The sequence below is a fragment of the Rhinolophus sinicus genome, linkage group LG14 (genome assembly GCF_036562045.2).
Source record: "Rhinolophus sinicus isolate RSC01 linkage group LG14, ASM3656204v1, whole genome shotgun sequence".
Classification (NCBI taxonomy): domain Eukaryota; kingdom Metazoa; phylum Chordata; class Mammalia; order Chiroptera; family Rhinolophidae; genus Rhinolophus; species Rhinolophus sinicus.
In genome coordinates this window covers 46,506,254-46,525,270 of record NC_133763.1, presented here as the reverse complement: position 1 = coordinate 46,525,270, position 19,017 = coordinate 46,506,254, and the positions used below count along the sequence as shown (strand labels likewise).

Below are 19,017 nucleotides of genomic sequence, written 5' to 3'. Positions count from 1 at the left end.
ACAGGCAAGGACAGCGGGGCTGTGCGCAAGGGATGTGAGTCTGGCTGATGCACAGGGTACATGTGGGAGGGAAGGCAGGTTGGGCCTTCAGCAAGGAGGGCCCCGGATGGCAGTTGTTTGTTCAGTGGGCCACAGGAAACCATTCAAGTGTCTGTAGTGGGGAGGCCTGTGGGTTGGTGCGATGGATCTGGTGGTGACACTGTACATAGGTCAGTGGGGAGAATGACAGCATGTACGCTGTTGAGGGTATTCAGGGCAGTAGCGAGAGCTCATGTGAGAGGTGATATGGGCTTGAACTGGGTAGAAGTTGTGGGACGGTAAAGAAGAGGGCACTTCACGACCAGAGTGTTCAGGTCTCAGGAACCGAGTGAGTGTGGAGGATGAAGAACAGCGAGACTTCAAGGGTGATATTGAAGTTCCCAACTCAGATGCCAGAGAGAGAGAAAAGGGGGAGTCAGGGGAGTTAGCTGAGAAGAGGGGAGGAAGGGAAGGGTGATGTGTGTGGTTGGAGCATCTTAACTCGGAGTGCCTGGTGGGATGCCTGGTGAAAATGTCCAGCCAGCTGTCAGAATGTCAGCGATATGGGTGTGGCCTGACAGACTGTAATCAGTGAGCCAAAAATAGTCAACAGCACTGGGCTTGCCTTGGATGGCAGCCTGAAGGATTGTGGGCTGCAGAGCACCAGGCTCGGAAGGGACCTTGGGACTCACTCCTCTTCTGTACAGAAGGGGAATCAGAGGTCTGGAGAGGTTGGGTGACTTGCCCAAGGTCACGCAGCCAATTTGTCCTCTCTGATTCTTATAGTAGGTCCACTAACTTTTAGGCGATGGGAATATTAAAATTGAAAAGCTCCCAGCTTACATCTCTCTGTGCAAAACTGACCAGGGTACTAGAGTAATAGGAATATAGAGAATGATCTCTGTCGGTAAACGTAGCTGCCACCCAGATAAGAGCAAGGTCCTAAAGGAATCAGAGGCAGGAGGGGTGGTGGCTTGGACTTTGTTTGTTTGTATTTATTTTGGTTTTGGTACGCTTTTGTCTCCTAGGGTCTCCCGCATAGCACCCCACAAGGGCCACAGCTATAGACGATCATCTTGTTCTGAGTCCTGAATTCGTGACCTCTCACTGAGAAAATGTTTCCAGACTCCTGGGAGACAGAGAGCAGGAAGAAAACCAAGGCTCACACTGCACCCCGAACTCCTTTCTTTCTCACCTAAAGGACACCGGTCCAATTACAAACTCATGGACTTTTAAGAAAAGCAAACAAAATCCCAAGCACATGGCAAAGGTCATCTGGCCCGTGGGGAGAGTGAATGATTAACTCCTGTGAAAGTGAGTTTTGAGGATTCTGTTTTACAGCGTTCAAAAGTGCAACGAGAAAATTTTAGCCCGGGGCAAATTCTAACAGCGGCTCCCTTTCCCACCCATCATCCCATGTGCTCCACCCTTCCCCCCTTTCCCTAAGGACCTTGACCATGTCCACGTGAGGAGTGTCCTATGTCAAGAGCACAGGGTGTGGGCCCTTCCCCACCAGCTCCCTCTCCCTTGGTTCTTGCGGGCTCATCTGGTTGCAACGCCAGCAGGAAACGCTGAGGCTTCCAGAACCCACGGCCTGGTCTGCTTTGTCTCTGCTGTCACCTGCACTGTGAGACATTCACTAGGACAAATGCACAAAACATGGCTCTGCTCACTTCCAGCAGGGTGACCGTCGGGGAGCTCCTTTTTCTCTCGGAGCCTCCACATGCTCATCTGCAAAATGGGTTTATGATGCTTACCTTCCTCAAAGTGTTGTTGAGGGAATTAAATGAGATAAAGCATAAAGCACCCCAAAAATGTACCTGGCACATAGGAAGCATGGGCGCATGGTGGGAGTTTTCCTTTCTTGGAGCATCCCTTCCAGCCTTCTCGCAACCCTCTTACCAGGACGCCTCAGGGCTTCTACGTTTCCCTGTCCTTTCCCCGCATACGTTACCCAAGGGAAAGGAGTCCACCAGAGCAAGACAGCTGTCCTCCCTTTCCTGCGGCCCCTCTAACCCTGCAGGGGAGGTGGCTGAGTGCCCTGCAGAGGCACAGATGTCTGCAGGAGCTGCTGTCGGTACTGAGGTGGACTTGACTCCCCTCATGCAATAAACACCCCCACTGAAGAGGGGCCCAAGGGAGCATGGTCCGCCCTGTGGATCAGACCAACCTTTCTGGGTACCAGGTGAGTTGAAGGGTCACCCCAAGGGTGCAGGGCTCAGGTGGGGGCCACTGTGGGTGCGTGCTACGCGCCCCCGAGCGCAGGCACGGGCGGAGGTCGCCTGGCAAGCGCCTGAGAGCAGCACAGGGACACTGCACTTCGCGGGGTGTGGTCTGGCAAGGCCCGCAATATCCCCGCCTGCTCTCGGGAGGGGGGCCGAATTCCCCCTGCTGGTCGGAGCCCTGCAGTTGCGTGGTCTGCTCAGAAAGGAGCCGCGGGCGCCCCCTGCTGCTTCAAACTCACAGCGCCCCGGAGACCCATCCTTCCCATCTTCCCCTCCAGCCTGCTGAGGGTGTGACCAGGCCCCGCCCTGCGCAGGGTGGGACGGTCACCTGTTCCCCCCCACTCTCTGGCTCCTCCCCACTCCTTCAATAGCCCTTGTCCTAGTCACCAAGGGCACAAGTCACTCATGGTGACCCCTAGACAGAGAGAGTCAGGGTGGACCTTTCTTGAGGTCCCTCACGTCTCACCAGGTGGGCAAAGAGCATCTTGGAAGGAGGCAGAAGAGGAGAAGAAAGAGCAAGATGAAAGGAAGGCCCCGCTGAGGGGCTGTGATGATGGGGAGAAGCTCGGAACCCAGAGATCAGCTCCCTTTGACCCCCCACCACCACCACCACTAAATGTCCGAAACCGTGCCTTTCACCACACCAGGGCAACCTGGCTTGCTCACCTGGTCTCAGATGTGAAACCACACCTTGGGGCACTCATTAGTGAACACACAGCCTCCTAATATCCTAACATCCCTCTGTGCCCTGAAGAGGGAGGTGCCATTTTACATGATACTCAAGAGCTCTGCCTTAGGTCCTTAGGGCACTGTGTTCATTTACATTGACCTTCTCTCTCACAGGAGGACTTCTCACTTGGTCTTTTGCATTTGGTGTTCAAGAGTTAGGCCCTTGACAGGAGATGCACAGGTTACAAAGCCTGAGAACACAGCCAAAAAATAAAGCTGGTTGAATGAGAGGAAATGAACGGTCTAGACTCAGAGATAACGAAAAGCAACAGAGACCTTCTGCCAAGACCACTACTGTTTGTTCCCATGCTTGGCAGGAAGGGAGGGGGAAGAGGCCTGAACTCCTTTCTGAGGTGCTTTGTTTAAATGAAAAGTGTGTGTGTGAGTGTATGTATGTCTCTGTGTGTGTGTGTGTTGCTCACACAATGCACAAAACGCCTATGTTGGATCCGGTCGAGCTGGCTGTCTCCTGCAGCAGCAGCAGCTAAACGAGCAGCAGCGGGCGGTAGCCCAGGAGGCTGGGGTATGGAGCCGGCCCCTCTGCAGCATGAGTGAGCATCCTGCAGCAGGAGAAGCCAAGCCCTTCCTGGAAAAGACGCTGCTGAAGCCAAAGGTAATTTTTCTTTCTCTAACGCTAAAGATGTGATTCTGCAGCCTTCACAATATTCCTTTGTAGGGGAAAGAGCCTGGCCTGAGAGTCAGAAGGCCTGGGTTCCAGTCCAGGCTTTGCCACGAAGCAGATGACTGTCATGGAGCAAAATCATTCACCCTTCATCCAATTATCTGTCCATTTAACAAATATTCACCGTGCGCTTGCTATGTACCAGGCATTGCTCTGGGCGCAGGAGATACTGCAGTGAATGAGACAACTCTCTCCCAGCAAGGAGCTTACATTCTAAGAGGGGAACAGGAAACCCACTATGGCAAAAGTAAAGGAAGGGACAGATGATGGGGTGCTCTGTGTGTTAGACTGCCAGGGAGGAGTGGGCAGTGTCAATATGCGGGGCAAGGGATTTCTGAGCGAAGGAACCAACAGGTACACAGGCCCTGGGGCAGGCATGAGCTCAGTGTGTTAGAAACAAAGCAAGGAAGCCAGCATCCTGTGGCTGGAATGAGGTGGAAGGAGTGGAGGTGGGTGAGGGCAGAGAGCAGGGCAGGAAGCAGATCCTGTGAGCTTCGTGGGCCATGGTGAGGAGTTTCAGTTTTTTCCTACGAGGGATGGGAAGCCATTGGAAGGATTTAGAGCTGGGAAAAACCATGATTAGATGTGCACATTGAAAAGACCACCCTGGCTCTTGTATGGGGAGCCCTGGTGGGATGGGGCGGAGGGGCAAGAGTGGGTACAAGGAAACCGGTTAGGAAGCCTGTGCAGTCTAGAAAGGCGAGGAGGAAGGCTTGGCCTGGGGCTGGGGGCAGCGGAGGATGTGGGAGTCCTACCTGGACTACTTTTAGGCAGAAGAGACAAAGGATTTGCTTGCGGGTTGAAGGTGCTGCGTGATGTGATGGGAAGAGAGGGCTGGCTGAAGGACGGCTGCTGGGTTTCCGGCTGAAGCAAGTGGTGAAATAATGACTCCATTTACTCAGGTGAGGGGCACGTTTGAGAGGGAAAATCGGTTCAGTTTGGGACACAAAACATTGGAGCAAGTCATTTTTTCTCCTCTCTTGGCCTCTGCCTTCTCACCTATAAAAGGAAGGGGCTGCCTGCTCGATCACCGGGATCTCTTTGTGGTGATGATGGTTATTTTTTTCCTCATTCTTCCATATTCCCATGTCTGTTAAACCCACCAATACATTCTGAATTCAGAGAAAAGTGACAGGACTCTTCTAATTCTCTTTTGATGAGGGAAAAAGAGGGAGATTTTGAGAGGGAGGGAGTGCGGGGGGAAGGGGGGAGAGAGAGAGAGAGAGTCCCCACGTCCCACAAGGAGTCCTGCCCATGCTGATGTCCTGACAACCAGGAAATAGGAAACAGGGTGGGGGGCATGGGGAGTGAGTCAGAGCAAAGGGCACAGATGAGAAAGAATCACCAAAAATGTATGCCTGCCAAAGTTCAAGTTAGATTTCGTTTCCTACATTTCTTAGGTTTGCATTTTAGACTTTCAATTGCAGATTAGCTCAACATTTGAGATCTGAGCCCAAACAGTCATTCAACCTGTCTAAACTTCAGTCTCCTCCAAGCTAAACGTGAGGGCCTCTACTAGCTCTTCAAGCTAGAAAATTCTATGATTCTGTTGCTTTTGAGGAAAGAAAAAACCCAGATGCATGTAAAAATCCAAGAAACTTGAGACTGGAATGGATAGTTTTTGAAGGAGTTTTATCAACACTTTCATTTAACACTTTATTTACTGGGCACTTACTTTGTGCCAGGGTTGTAAAGATACAATCCTGAAAATACAGATAAAGTCTGTAGAGAGAAGAGAGAAGAGAGAGAAGGAGGAGGATTATTAGAAATGAAAAGCAGTCAGAGAAAAAAGCAGACCCACACAAAGAAATAACAAATAGTCCAGTGACTGACAATAGATAGCAACAACAGAAGCCAGTGGACAAATATCCTCAATGCGATGAGAAAAATGTTGTGAACTTAAAATTAAATACTCAAGGAAACTATCTTTCAAGAATGGTGGCGAATCAGGACAATTTTCGACAACTAAAGAGCTAACGCTTGCATAGTCTCACTACAGGGAAACGCCGGAGCACATAGTCCAGGAAGAAGGAAAATGATCCCTGACAGGAAGTCTGAAACTGAAGGAAGAGTGGTGCGTAAGGATAGTGGCAAATCTGTGAATAAAATAAGAATTTTGTACAATAATAACCAGAACATCCATTTTATATATGTATATGGTGCGGCGGGGGGTAAGGGGTAAGGGGCAAACAGGCTAAAACCAAAATCTTGGGTCTCACAATAGCACATAACGTGGAAGGGGAAATGATAGGAGCCAAACTTTCTAGGGTCCTTGTTAGAGAGAACATTTAAAGGTATTGGTTAACTTTTGACTTTAGTCTATACAGTTTAGTCTATATATGTGAATAGCCTTGGTAATCATTAAAAAAACAGAGATAGGATATGAATCTTCCAAACTGGTAGAGGAAAGGAATGAAAAAAAGGGTGGGGGGGAGTGATAAATTATTTTAAAAGGTAAGAAGGTGGGACAAGAGGCTGAGGAAGATTTATAAAATGGGTCAAACAGAAAATAAATAACAAGAGAGTATCAATAAACCCAGATGCATTAATCTCCAGAATAGATATAAATGGACTAAACATTAGAATCAAAAGACCTCAACTGTCAGATGGGAATTTTTAGAAAATCAGCCATTTACAAGAGACACAGTTATCAACAACATAAAGATACAAATAGATTGAAAGCTAAAGGATAGAAAAAGATATACTAGACAACTAGTAACCAAAATAAAGGGGTGTCACAATATTACTATCAGACGAAATCAACGTTTAGGTAAAATGTCTACATTAGCTAAAAAAGGTCACCTTGTAATGACAAAAACTTCAATTAAATGGGAAAACATAAAAGTTCTAAACCTATATGTCCCTAATAATATAGTCTCAAAGTATATTAAGCAAGAGATTGATGGAACTATAAGGAGAAATTTTAAAATCCACGATCAACATGGGAGATTTTAAAACAACTCTCACAGTAAATGTTGTAAAATGTAGCCAAACTGAAATCTGTAGAAAATTCGAGCAGTTCATGATGTGGCTGCCATTTATTGAACTTTGTGTCTAAATCTGTATACTTTCTTTGCATGCACAGAGAACAGTAAAGAAGTGGGCTACAAATGCTGGCCTCAGCGAGTATCACAGGATGGGGGCTTTTCAGACCACTTTCTCTGACAACAATGCAATTCAGTTAGAAATCAATAACAAAAACATAACGAGGAAACCCAATATGCTTGAAAATAATAATTTTTAAAAACTTCTAAGAACCTCATGGGTCAAAGAGGAAATGATGGGAGAAATTCGAAAATGAATAGAATTGAGAGAAGATGAAAATACAATATACCAAAACCTATGGGATTCCACAAAAATGGTATTAACAGGAAATTTATATACTTAGAAAAGAAGAAAAGCTGAGGATTTCTGAGCTAAGAATTTAATTTAAGAATATATATATATATATATATATATATATATATATATATGTATCAGAATAAACCTAAAGAAAACAGAGAGAAAGAAAGATAGCAGAAATTAATGAAATAGAAAACAAATATGTAATAAATAAGATCAACAAAACTAACAAGTGATTCTTTGATAAGTGTCTAACAGATTTATCAAGAAAGATGAACACAGATGCATCAGAATTTAAATAGATAATAATAAAATATTATGAACACTTTTATGCCAGTAAATTCGAAAACTTAGATGAAATGGATAAAGGCCTAGTAAAATACAAATTAACAACACCTGCTAAGAAGAAATAGAAAACCTGAATGTCCTTTATCCCTAAAAGAAAATGATTAATAGTTTAAAGTCTTCTGACAAAGAAAACAGAGTCCCAATTGGCTTTTTAGATGAGTGTTACAAAACTTTTAAGCACACAGATTATTCTCATATTATTGGAATAGAATTAAAACAACAACAACAACAACAGAGGCACTTCCTAACTGGTGAAAGGCACAACTATAAAATTTTAGAGAACATGGGAACCTACCTCCATGAACCTGAAGAAAAGGGAAGGATTTCTTAAATGAGACACAAAATGTGCTCCATTATAATGGAGAAAGCCACTGAAAATTCACCTACATTAAAATGGAGAATTTAGATTGGCGCTATTATTTCGGAAAATATGTTGATGTCACCTCATAAATTTAAGTACACACATATTTGAACCTGAAATTTCACTGTTATGAATATACCCTTAAAAAACTTGAGTGCGTCAGAATACACATATAAGAGGTGCATCAAAATAGTTCAAATTACTAAAACTAGAAACAACCCATATGTCAGTTAGAATAACATAAAGTGGAATAATCTTGCAGTGGAATATTATTCAGCGGTGAAAAGGAACATACCACTGGCCTCATGCGCCCACATGGGAGAGTATCAAAAGCATATTGTAGACGTAAGAAGCAAAGCAAAGAAGACTCTATACGGTATGATTCAATTTACACAAAGTTCAAAAACAGGCAAAACTAAAAAGATATTGGGATGACGCAAGTCCAACTTTGTTGATTCTACAATACACCTCTGCACATCTTAATGTCTAAAATTGAGACGCATCTTACAATCACTGGTGTTCTGTAATTACATTTCAAAGCCACACTTTTTCTTTCTTAGCCATGAAATAATGATGCATTGCACAATTGTTGGGGATTTAGGTTCAATGAAATGCAATAGGTAGATGGTTAAAAAAAAAAAATCTATGAAGAAAAGCAGAATGACCTACATCAAATGTGGAATCATGATTACCTATGTCAGGGAGGGAGGGGCTAGGGAACGGAAGGGGCACCCAGGAGAATTCTAAAGTACTGGCAATCTGTTACTTTTTTCCATCCAGATAGTGAGTGTGTTGTTGTTTAATTACTACTCTTTAGACCATTTAGACTCTCTCGTGTATGATTATTTTTCACACACACACATACACACAAGTGTGAAGAGGTGAGGCAGTGGAGACTCAGGTATAATAACTCAGGGAGCTGGAGAGTAAAGGGAGGATGGGGGCAGGCAGACGCTGCAGGACAACACGGAAATAAAGGGAAAGACGTCCCCAAGAAGCTTGGCGGCAGCAGTCCATCACACGTGGAGAAAACAGGAGAGATATTGCCTCTATTTTAGCAAGAGGAACAAAGGAAAAGGCGGGTTTATGGAATTTGTGGTGCAATTCTGTGCATGTTTTCCTTGTGATGCTTTCTAATTTCTTTATGAAGAATTCATATGTGGGGTGAAGGTAGTTGTCTGGAATGGCAGAGATGGACAGATGGCCACGAGGGCAGGCATCTAAATTGCTAAACATTTATTCGACTCCATGCCAGGTACTAGACAAAGAGCTGTTTACATCCATCATTCCGTTTCGTCTCATCAAAGCAATGAGGTATGTATTCTCTCACGATGCCTGTGTTAGTTTCCCAGAGTCACCATAACAAAGTACCACAGACTGCGGGGCTCAAACAATAGAAAACGATTTTCTTGCAGTTCTGGAGGCTGGAAGCCCAAGATCAAGGTGCCAGCTGTGTTGGTTTCCCCTGAGGCCTCTCCCCTTGGGCTTGCAGATGGCCTATTCGTCTCTGCACGCCCACCCATGATCTCTCTTCCTCAACTTTAAAGGGATACCGGTCCTGTTGGATTAGGGCACCACCCTAACAGCCTTCTTTCAGCTTCATCACCTCTTCAAAGACCCTTTATCCCAATACAGTCACACTCTGAGGTATTGGGGGTTAGAGCTCAACATATGAATTTGAGGGGACACGACAGCCCATAACAATGCCATAAGGAAATGGAGATTTACGGAGGTTGAACAACTTGCCGGAGCAGGCGGTTACAGTGTCAGAGCTGGGATGCAAACTCCACCAGATCAGTTACAGTGGCTGAATACCAACCATTCCACTATAAAACAATCCTGCGCCCAGAAGATTGGAGATGAATAGGAGAGGTCTTTTGGAGAATTAAAAAAAAAAAAAAAAAAAGGCTGACCAGAATAAAGGAGTAGTAATATTATCAGACTTTTCTGAACCGCGCAATCCGTCCCCGGAAGCAGAATGAGCTGAATATGCCATAGTCCCCAGGATGGACTATCCTCTAATAGGTTCCCTTTGTAAATCGGAGCTTCAAGCAGAAAGGCTGTGAATTTTGGCCAAAGTGGCAGGAAAGAAATGATTTAGCAAGAGCTGGAATCCACTGTCCCTGCTTGCTTCCTTTTTTGGAGAAGCCAGGTGTAAATTATAGGCAGAGGAGGGTGACACCTGCTGGGCTGAGAAGGGACGGGGTGGGAACGTGGCTCTTTTCGTGAGTGGTCGCCCACTGCCCTCTGCTGGCCAGCAGTAGGAACACTCAGGAATCTGCAGCTAGCCCTACTTCCTCCAGAAACCACAGGCCTACAGGGAAAGGTGGGAAGAATCTACTGGCATCAATGTGGAGTGTGACAGTACCATCCCTCTCCGTACACATGCACACATTTCAAATCAATGGTACAGTCAACTTACACTTTTTAACATTCTGTGACTGCAGAGCTGTTTTAAAACTTGCTCAGCTGTTTTCTTTCATCATTAAAATAAATAAAAATAAAGCTTGCTATATCTGACACCTTCTCAAAAATGTTTCCCAAGACCCAAGAATGAGAATTTGAATGCAAGTTTTGACGATTTAACAAAACACGGGTTTGCTCATCAGTTCATGTTTTCAAAAACTGTAAACTCATTGTATGCTTGGAAAGATTTTTATCCCCCCAACATTTTAAAACCACGATTTCCTATGTGACAGCCCAGGAACCCCGCCATTTGGTTTCAGTAATTTTGTAAAAATAATTGGTTTCCTTTTCAAATGTGACTTCTCTTTAAAAAAAAAAAAAATCAACAGTTCATGCTTTTAGAAATTTCACTGTTACATATTTGGCGAAAATGTTCTAAGTCATAAAGGATTCTCTTAAATTGAGAAACATTAAATAAATGCCAGAAGAAACCATTGATCTCACCAGAACTACTAGAATTCCTGATAAACATGCTGTATAGGATATGTGGCCTTGGGACCTCAGAAAAATTCAAAATATGGAGCTCAAGAGTGCCTTCCCTCCTCCTGACCCTGGGTGAGCCCCAGACCCTCTTTATGCAGACGCTAGAATGAGCACTTAAAATGCAAATCAGATCATGACACCGAGAGAGGCCAAAAGTCACACCTTTCATTTTAGAATAAAATACAAATTCCTTACCAGCTTTCCAACGCCACGTGACCTGACTGACGAGGGGATGCTTCCAAGTCTTCACTGGCTCCCTTCCCTTCCCCTTACTGTTCACCATTGTCATCCTTCAAGGATCTCTCTGTGGCTCTATTTCAATATTCTGTTTATTCCTTCAGGGCACTTGCTAGTTTGTAATAATTGCGTTTATTTATCGGTTGTTCATCTCCTGTCTCCACCATTAAGCATCATCCATCAGGTAAGCTTTGTCCATCTTGCTCTTTGTTGCATTCCCAGTGCCCAATGAGCATATATTTATCAATGAATGAGTGAAGGAAGGAAGTGAGCAAAGGGAGGTGTTGAGACGTGAATGACACCCGAGTCATTCCACGCAGGTCATAGCACTGAGCTCATGCATAGATCTAAGGTAGTCCCATCCCTGCCCCACAGCATGAGAAGCAAGGAGAGGGCAGTGGTGAGAGGAAGGTGGCGGACAGCGCTGCCCTTTCATCTTTGACTGATACTAGCCATCAAAACCACTTCCTCTACTTGGAGAATGAACACCAGGGATGCAGAGAGAACCACAAACCTGGAACCACCGCTTAGGAGAGCTGGAGAGCACTGAGGGCTACACAGGCACGCTAACGCATCGGACGGAATCGTTTAATCAGCGGGAAGGTTACTGACGCAGGATGCAAATGCCAGCCACTAAACCAGTGAGGAACACTGTTAATCCAATGCCTTCTCCTTGAAAGAGCCCCAGCACAGTCCCAGAGGCTCCCAGCCCTGCCCTCAGGGAGGCATGGTAACAGTCCCATTTCACAAATGGAAAAATAACGAGCCTGGGGTCAGTGGGATGGAGAAACACTGCTGGGCAGCAGACGGATGCCTGGCCTTCCAGGGTTCCCCACCCGACTACCAGCACCTGAGCAAGGGAAAATAAATTCAGAACTGTCATCAGTTCAGAATCTGTGGCTTGGGGAGGCCTGATGAGAGTTGTCCCCATAAGAGGTAGCTAGGGAGGGCTGAAATGCTTTCTTGGCTCCACAGATGCCTGGGCCAGACATCCGAGGACACAGGCTTTCCCTCTTGAGTGCTACTGGGCTGATGTAAATTGCTCTGTCGTACGTAGCTTCGCTCCTGAGCATGTGACTGGAACAGTCCACAGAGGTCAAGCCAGAAATGAAATGTCCAAGAGCCCCCAGGCTGGCACAGCCTCAGGGCAGGTCCATCTGGGGGTCCTTCAGGAAGAGGGCCAGTTTCTGGGCCACGGCGTCCAGTTCACCTGAGTTGGCATACCGCAAGAGGTTGCTCTTTGGCACGAAGAAGTGTTTGAGAAAGTGCTGGCTCACGCACTTGTACAGCTTCCTCACCAGGCGCAGGAATCCTTTGCTGAAGACCTGCCAGTCGTTGGAGTGGGGGTATTTCTCACAAGTCCAAAAGAGCACTGTCTGTGGAAGGAGGACGTGGTGTCAGAACAGGCATCATTCCCGACAATGGAGGGGCTTATCTTCAGAAAGACCACTGGGCTCCCATGGCCTTGGAAGGGGGCAGAGAGGCTCTGCCCTGAATTCATGACCCCCACCCAGCCCCAGTGCGCTCTCGGCCTGTCCTGCTGGTCTCCTGTGCCTCTCTGTTAATTTCCTCGCTCTCCACTGACATTTCCCAGGACCCCCACCCTACCCGCACATGCTTTTGCCTCCAACTTGACAGGGAAAATGGAAACCCTCATGCCCACAGACCAGACCGTCCTGCGGACATCAGCGTTTTCTTCTCTTCCGAGCTGCATGTGCCACTCCTAGCTGGGCAAATCCCTCCCTCCTTCCAGGAACCGTATGTGATGGGTTTCCCTTCCTCGCTGGCTTTTAAACCCCTTCCAAGCTCTTCTGCTCTCTCATTCCACTTCTCTCTCCTGCCCTAACTCTCACCTCTGCAAATCCCGGTCTCTCCAAAGAACGCTCTCACAGTTCTCTGCCGTCATGCCCTCTCCCCCACTTCCCTGCCTCCAGTATGGATACTTCTGCCATCAGTTCTGAAAGCGGCTCTCCTGAGATCCAGTCATCTCCACATTGCTAAACCCAGCAGGCCTTGTTCAGCCCCGTACCTCGCCTTTCAGTGGAATCTGATTCTCTCATCCCTACCCTCTGTCTTGCGCCATTCTTCACTTGCCTTCCAAGACATCATACTGGCTGGGTTTCTCTCAGCATTATAGCTACTCCTTGGCAGGCTTCTTTTCCTGTATCTGCCTTTAAATGTTGGAGTTTCTCAGCGCTAGGCCCTCCTCTCCTCTTATTCTATCTTCCTTCCCCCACAGTGGCTTTCATTCCTACTGGATATGGCTGATTTGCCATTCTCTTTCCCCAGCTCAGGCCTTTCCACTGACTACCTCACCTGGCATTTCTTGAAAAATCTGAAAGTCATTTCAGTCAACATGTCCAGACTGAACTCACAGGCTTCCCCCACAAACCTGCTCTGCCCCCAGAGTTGCTTAGCCAGCCAGTTATGTAAGACACAAACCCAGGCGTCCACCAATCCCAATCAAGCCCTGCCAATCCTCCTGCCTAAATATTTCTCAACTCTACCCACTTCTCTCCATCTCCAGTATTACCATCCTCTCCCACCTCTTCTCACCCAGACCTCTGCAGTGGCTGTCTAACTAGTCTGCACCTAAGTCTTGTCACCATGGAATCTGTCACCAGTCACACTGCAGCCAGTGTGATCTTTTTGAAATGCAAATCTATGATTCTTCTTTTCCAAAATCCTTCCAAGTCTTCCCAGTGCTTGTTAATGAAAAATACACCGCTTAATACCGTTTGCTTTGCAAGGTTTGGTCCCGACGTTCCTTCCCAGCCTCATCTTGCCCTACGTTCTTCCCTGGCTGGTGTCACTTCTTCCGCACGGAGCATACTTCTTTCCCCCCTTTATCTAGGAAACGCTTTCATCAGATCCAATTTCCCTATGACACCCATGAAACATCCTCTTTGCCGTGTATTTCTCATAAGCAGCAATGATCACGGTAGTCGCTATTTTTATATTTCCTACGTATGCCCGACTAGACTATAAACTCCATGAACGCAGAGGGCTCCTCTGGTTTTTCTTCACTATGATGTCACCAGCACCCAGCAGAGGGACTGGCCCATGGGAGGCAGTCATTGGATGGTTATTGACCAAGTGAAATAATGTATTAACTCATGGTATGGTTTAGATGTTGAGTATTTTAAAACACAGTCTTTACGAAAAAGTAAAAAGAACAGTTTTAGGTTCAGAGCAAGATTTTGAACATGTTTTGATTGAGATTATATTGCTTTGAGTGAGTTGGAGATAATTTCATGATAGTCAAGGTTACCTAGATACAAAAAATAATTGTATATTAATTCCTCTTGTCGCTAAGCTTTTATCTCCCCAAGCACACTGAAACAGTGACACCCGGGATCATCTTTGAGTGGGTTTTAGAAATAAATAAGCCAATGAAAGATAAACTCTTCCTTCACGTGAAATCACTTTAGGGAAGAGCCTCTTTGGAGAGGAGGTGACGACTTTCTAGGTCAGTGTCAGACGGAAGGTGAGGTGACCATGCCTGGCTGTTGTGCAGCCCTGCACACTCGAGCCATCATCAGGGATAACACCACTGTCCCCAGCCACGTCCATCCGATGCCTAAATGTGAGAGAATCCTGCCCTTTGATCAAGGGTAGACTGGTGAAAAGGCCATGAGTCCTGTTTCTATGTGTCCATCCTTCTCAACAAACAACCCCCTTTTAAATGCCCATTCTTAAGAATGCACAATGTTATTGTGCCATGTAGGGGGTTTAGGGAAACAGACAATGTTATTGTGCCATGTAGGAGGTTTAGGGAGGACTGAAACAGACAACCTTTAAGGAGTTGCCCTAAAATCTTCTAGAGGATTGAGAGATAACTGGAATGAAAGTGAATCCACGGGTGGAATGCAGTTTTGAGAGCAGTCAAGGGCTAGGAGGCCCATGGTGGCCCTATTCAATCTTGCCTAAAATATCCATGCCACTTAAAGTGTGTCATCCATCGTAACTGTGAAGCGATGATGTCAGTGGTTAAGATTGTGGGGTTTTGACGTGAGACAGCCTGGCGTTTGCTTCTCAGCTCTAACTCGTACTAGTGTGGTCTGTGGAAAGGCAAGGAAGCAAGATGCTAAATCCACCAAATGAATTAGATTGTTTTCAGAAAGCCCATGCCCTCAGCCCAGAACAGGTAGGTGTATGTTTTTTTAAAGGGGAATGTACCTGGGGACATGTGAAGACTGTTGAAACTCCAGAGTAAAGCCCCCGTATGTGCAAATGAGATATTAACAGATTCTTGGGCAGGCCAGGAAAGACAGATGATCAGAAAAGATAAGAAGGCAAAAACTAGTGATGTTAAGAGGGTGTGGGGGGAGTTGAATACGATGTGAAATCATTCATTCATTCGATCAACACATATTTGCTGAGCAACTACTGTGTCCAAAGCACTGGGAGAGAGAGTAACGTACAAGAGCAGCAATGTATAAGAGCAACACCGTGCTTGCTCTCCAGTAGATTACGTTAGAGCTACAAGATTAACGCACGGCTGGAAAATGGTTGTCCATTGCACGAGAGGAGACGCAAGTAGACGCATGCAAGGAAGGCAGCACACAGGCAGGTGGCCACCCCAGGGGCCTGCCCTCACCTGTGCAGAAAGTCAGAGAGAAGGGCCAAAGCTGGGCTGGGGCTGTGCGGTCTGTAAGCGGCCCATCCTTCCCGACCCCAGTGTGCTGCACACAGTGCTACATGAGAGTCAGTTCGCCCTGCACAGTGGGAGATTGGAGAAAGAGGAGTAGAGTGTGATCAAAGGCCACCTCCCCAGGGGAAGGGCCCTGACCCCTCAGTCCAGGTTAGTTAGGTTCTGCTGCTCTGAGCCCTCAGAGAGCAACGTTCTTTTTCTCCCTGGTGCTCCCTGCCTTGTGGGATTCCTCACACACCTGCAGGACTGTGTAACCAAAGTCTATCTCCCCTGCTAGACCACAGGTTCCACGAGAGCAGGACCTACGTCTGCATTTGTTCACCATGTGCCTCCAGGTAGAGAGTAGGTGAGGTGCGGGGGTAGATGTCTGGCCCACAGTAACCTCAGCAAACATTTGCTGAGTCAGTGAGTGAGAGAGTGGGTGCATTTGGGAACGTGTAATGTTGGGTTTGGGGCAAGAGGTGGCAGGTGCTGGCAGAGCAAGAGAAAAGCTATGCCCAATGATTTGGAACCTGGAAGTGTAGGTTTGCAGCAACGTGCTAATGTCCACATTTCCTGGTTTCCTCCCTTGTGCAGAGGGTGTGGGTACGTGTGTGAGTGAGGGGCTGTGCTTGGGTTAGAGTGGGGACTGAGGGAGTCAAAACACAAGGGAAAACATGAATTTATCTGAGGTGTGAGCAATTCGCAAGCTTTCACCAGGCTGTAGATTCATTTGTAAACCTCAGCAACGTTTCTGGCCCAGGGTGGGCACTCATGTTGGTTTCTTGAGTGAAATAAAAGGAGGCGAGAGATAGTGACAGAGAAGAAAAAGAAAAAAAGACAAAAAAAAACAAACAAACAAACAAACAAAAAAAAACAGAAAAGAAAAGGAAAAGAGGGAAGTAGAAAGGAGAAGGGAGGCAAGTGGAGGAGATTTTACCCTGGCCAGGGGTGTTATGGACACATAGACAGCCCGGTTTATCTACCTCCATGAAGAATAATTTGTAGGACAGCAAATACGGACACTAGAGCCCCATCCTGAATTCGTCTCACACACACACACACACACACCCTTCCGCGTGGCTCTGGCCAGGCCCAACAGGAGATGCAGACAGGACCTACCCAACCACAGCTGCCCTGGGCCCTCTATGGCCGCACACTCACCTGCAGATGGTGGGATGTGATAACAGGCCTCTCTCCTGGACACCAGACATCCTCCTTCATCTGCCTCATGGCCTGAAAACACTTCCTTCGGCAGCCCCCATCCTCGTCCAGCTGCTCCAGCAGCATTTGCTCGGCCTGCACGAAGCTCAGCTGCCAGTGATAAGTTGACCGGGCCAACAAGGTAAATCCAAATGACTGGAAGAAGAGAAACATTGCGGGAAAATGAGAAGGATGATGCTTGCCCGCATAGAAAACCATCTCCAAAGCAGTCCACTAGTCTGGGGGACCAGCCCCAGGGCAGGCAGTACATCCTACATGGGGACCCAGAGGGAGCCTCAAGGCAAAACCCCTTGCAGTTAATTGGAGAGGCTGTGCCCACTTACCCTCGGGCAGTGGTTCTCTAACTTGAGCCTACACCACCATCATCTGGAGGGCTTGTTAAAGCACAGATCGCTGGGCCCCACCCACCCAGCCTTATTCGGTAGGTCCAGAGCGGGGCCTAGGAATCTGCATTTCTAACAGGTTCTTACGTGCCGCTGCGGGTCTTGGGGCCCACACTTTGAGCACTGCCGATCCAGTGAAACCTCAATTTTCCTTTTGACACTGGTTGGCAGTCAGTAATGCTGCGGTTGGTTAAGCTGTGAGCGTCTGAGCTCTGGTGAGCTGGGGCCCTGTCCACCAGTACCTTGATGCACCCCACTCTCTCTCGGGAAGGCCAGCGCGTCAGACACCAAGGCCACCGAGGCCACCGAGCTTTCTTGGACCAGGCGTTGGGGATCTCCACCGCGGGGGCCAGCTCTAGTTCCACCTGACCTTGGGATGTTTCCACGGCAAGCCAAACCGCAATGCTGTTTGTTAGCATGCTGACCTTTCCTGGTGGGAAATGAACAGGCAATGAGGCGAGAAAGCCCGGCTCCGTACAAGCACTCAGAGAAGGGATCTGTGAGCAGCGGCTCTGCCCAGCTCCTTGCAATGGGCGGCCCAACTTTCACAGTATTGGTAGCTTGCCAACCAGGATGTTTATGTCAAAACTAGACAATTAGCCAAGTAAATATTGATAGGAGCATTGCTAGAAAAATCTCGTGGTTGGTGCGGTTTTCTTTTTTCCTTCTCCTCCCTGCCCCAAAACTTTTCCACTACCATTTCTTCTAAATGAATAGATTCTTTTCAGAAGTCTCACCTGGAGGAAAGAGATACTGAATACAAAGGAAAGGTATAGTATTTGCTCCTATAAAATGAAATCCAACCATTCTTCTGTATCGCCCTCATTCCACCCAGATGTCCGGACTTTGTTTAGGATGACCTTGATCCCCTTACCTATTCATCTGCCTTTGGTGGCGTTCGGTTTAACCCATCTTTTATCTGAGTCACAGGCTCTCCTCCGATGGTATTTGGTCCCACCACCCATTAAGCCAGCCTTGGCTCAGATGTATGTAGCATCATGAGCCCTTGTAACCGCAAAATAATTCAGTGTGGTGGCATTGCCACTGGCTGAAAGAGTTGAGTGAGCAGAAAGAAGCCCTCACGTTCCTTATTTTCCAACCAGGCAGAGAGAGGGAGAGCAAGTTTTCCAGCTCCTGTACTAAAATCCGTTTCTAGTCTGTTCCCGCTTCTCTCACAAGCTACACAGTAATTTTGTTTGTTCGCCTTCATGACAGATAAGGATGAGTCCTCTCGGATCAGGATTTATTATTTTGCATTTCCTTGCTCAGAGAAGATGGAAGCCCCGTCATTAATTGTGTTAGGCTGTTCAACAAGAAAACAGGCTTCTCCTGAGCTGGGGTAATGATAAAGCGCTCACTGTCTGCATCTCATCAGAGCTGCCCAGGCAGGAACACGACAACGTCTGGCACTTCGGCATTATTTACTGAGATTTTCTCATCAGCCTGGCCGGTCTGAACCTCTCCTATGCACTTTCACTGCTGACAGTGTCACAAAGGGGAGAGGTGAGCAAATGCTGGAACCCCCTGCCTCGCTCTGCTTACTTGGTGTGTGACCTTTGGCATGTTACTTAATCTCTCTAAATCTCAGTTTGTCTTCATCTGTAAAACAGGTAGAAAAATAATTCTTACTCTGTGACGTTGCTATGAGTACTAAGTAATCCACGAAAGCGTCCTATACATGGTAACAATCCATTAAACATGAGCTATTTCCAGGACGGCACCTTTCTGAATTTCTGTCTAGGCAGGAAAATGTATATAAAAATCCTTTACTTTCTGTATGAATGGCATCACGTATTGTTTGGCAGTTAGGTTTTTCACTTAATTGTCTAGCATGGGCAGTTTTTCTAACTCTGTGTTTGTGTGTACACACATACCTCTTTGTTTTT

The 19,017-nt window shown here is 46.8% G+C and overlaps 1 protein-coding gene across 9 annotated transcripts in view; it reads right to left on the bottom strand.

Annotated features, from left to right (window-relative positions):
* Positions 1–10,507: 10,507 nt before the first annotated feature.
* The window catches only part of MAB21L3 (mab-21 like 3), a 47,956-nt gene continuing 39,446 nt past the window's right edge, over positions 10,508–19,017 (bottom strand). For 7 of the 9 annotated variants that reach the window (XM_074318509.1, XM_074318510.1, XM_074318514.1 and 4 more), the window contains 3 exons: positions 17,374–17,561; positions 16,689–16,883; positions 10,968–12,267 (listed from right to left, as the gene is read on the bottom strand). In XM_074318509.1, the coding sequence (XP_074174610.1) occupies positions 12,034–12,267; positions 16,689–16,883; positions 17,374–17,561 (617 nt within the window). In that variant the 3' untranslated portion in view covers positions 10,968–12,033. Of the gene's footprint in view, positions 12,268–16,688; positions 16,884–17,373; positions 17,562–19,017 lie in introns of all 9 variants that reach the window. The other 2 variants (XM_074318508.1, XM_074318516.1) reach the window with 1 other exon arrangement.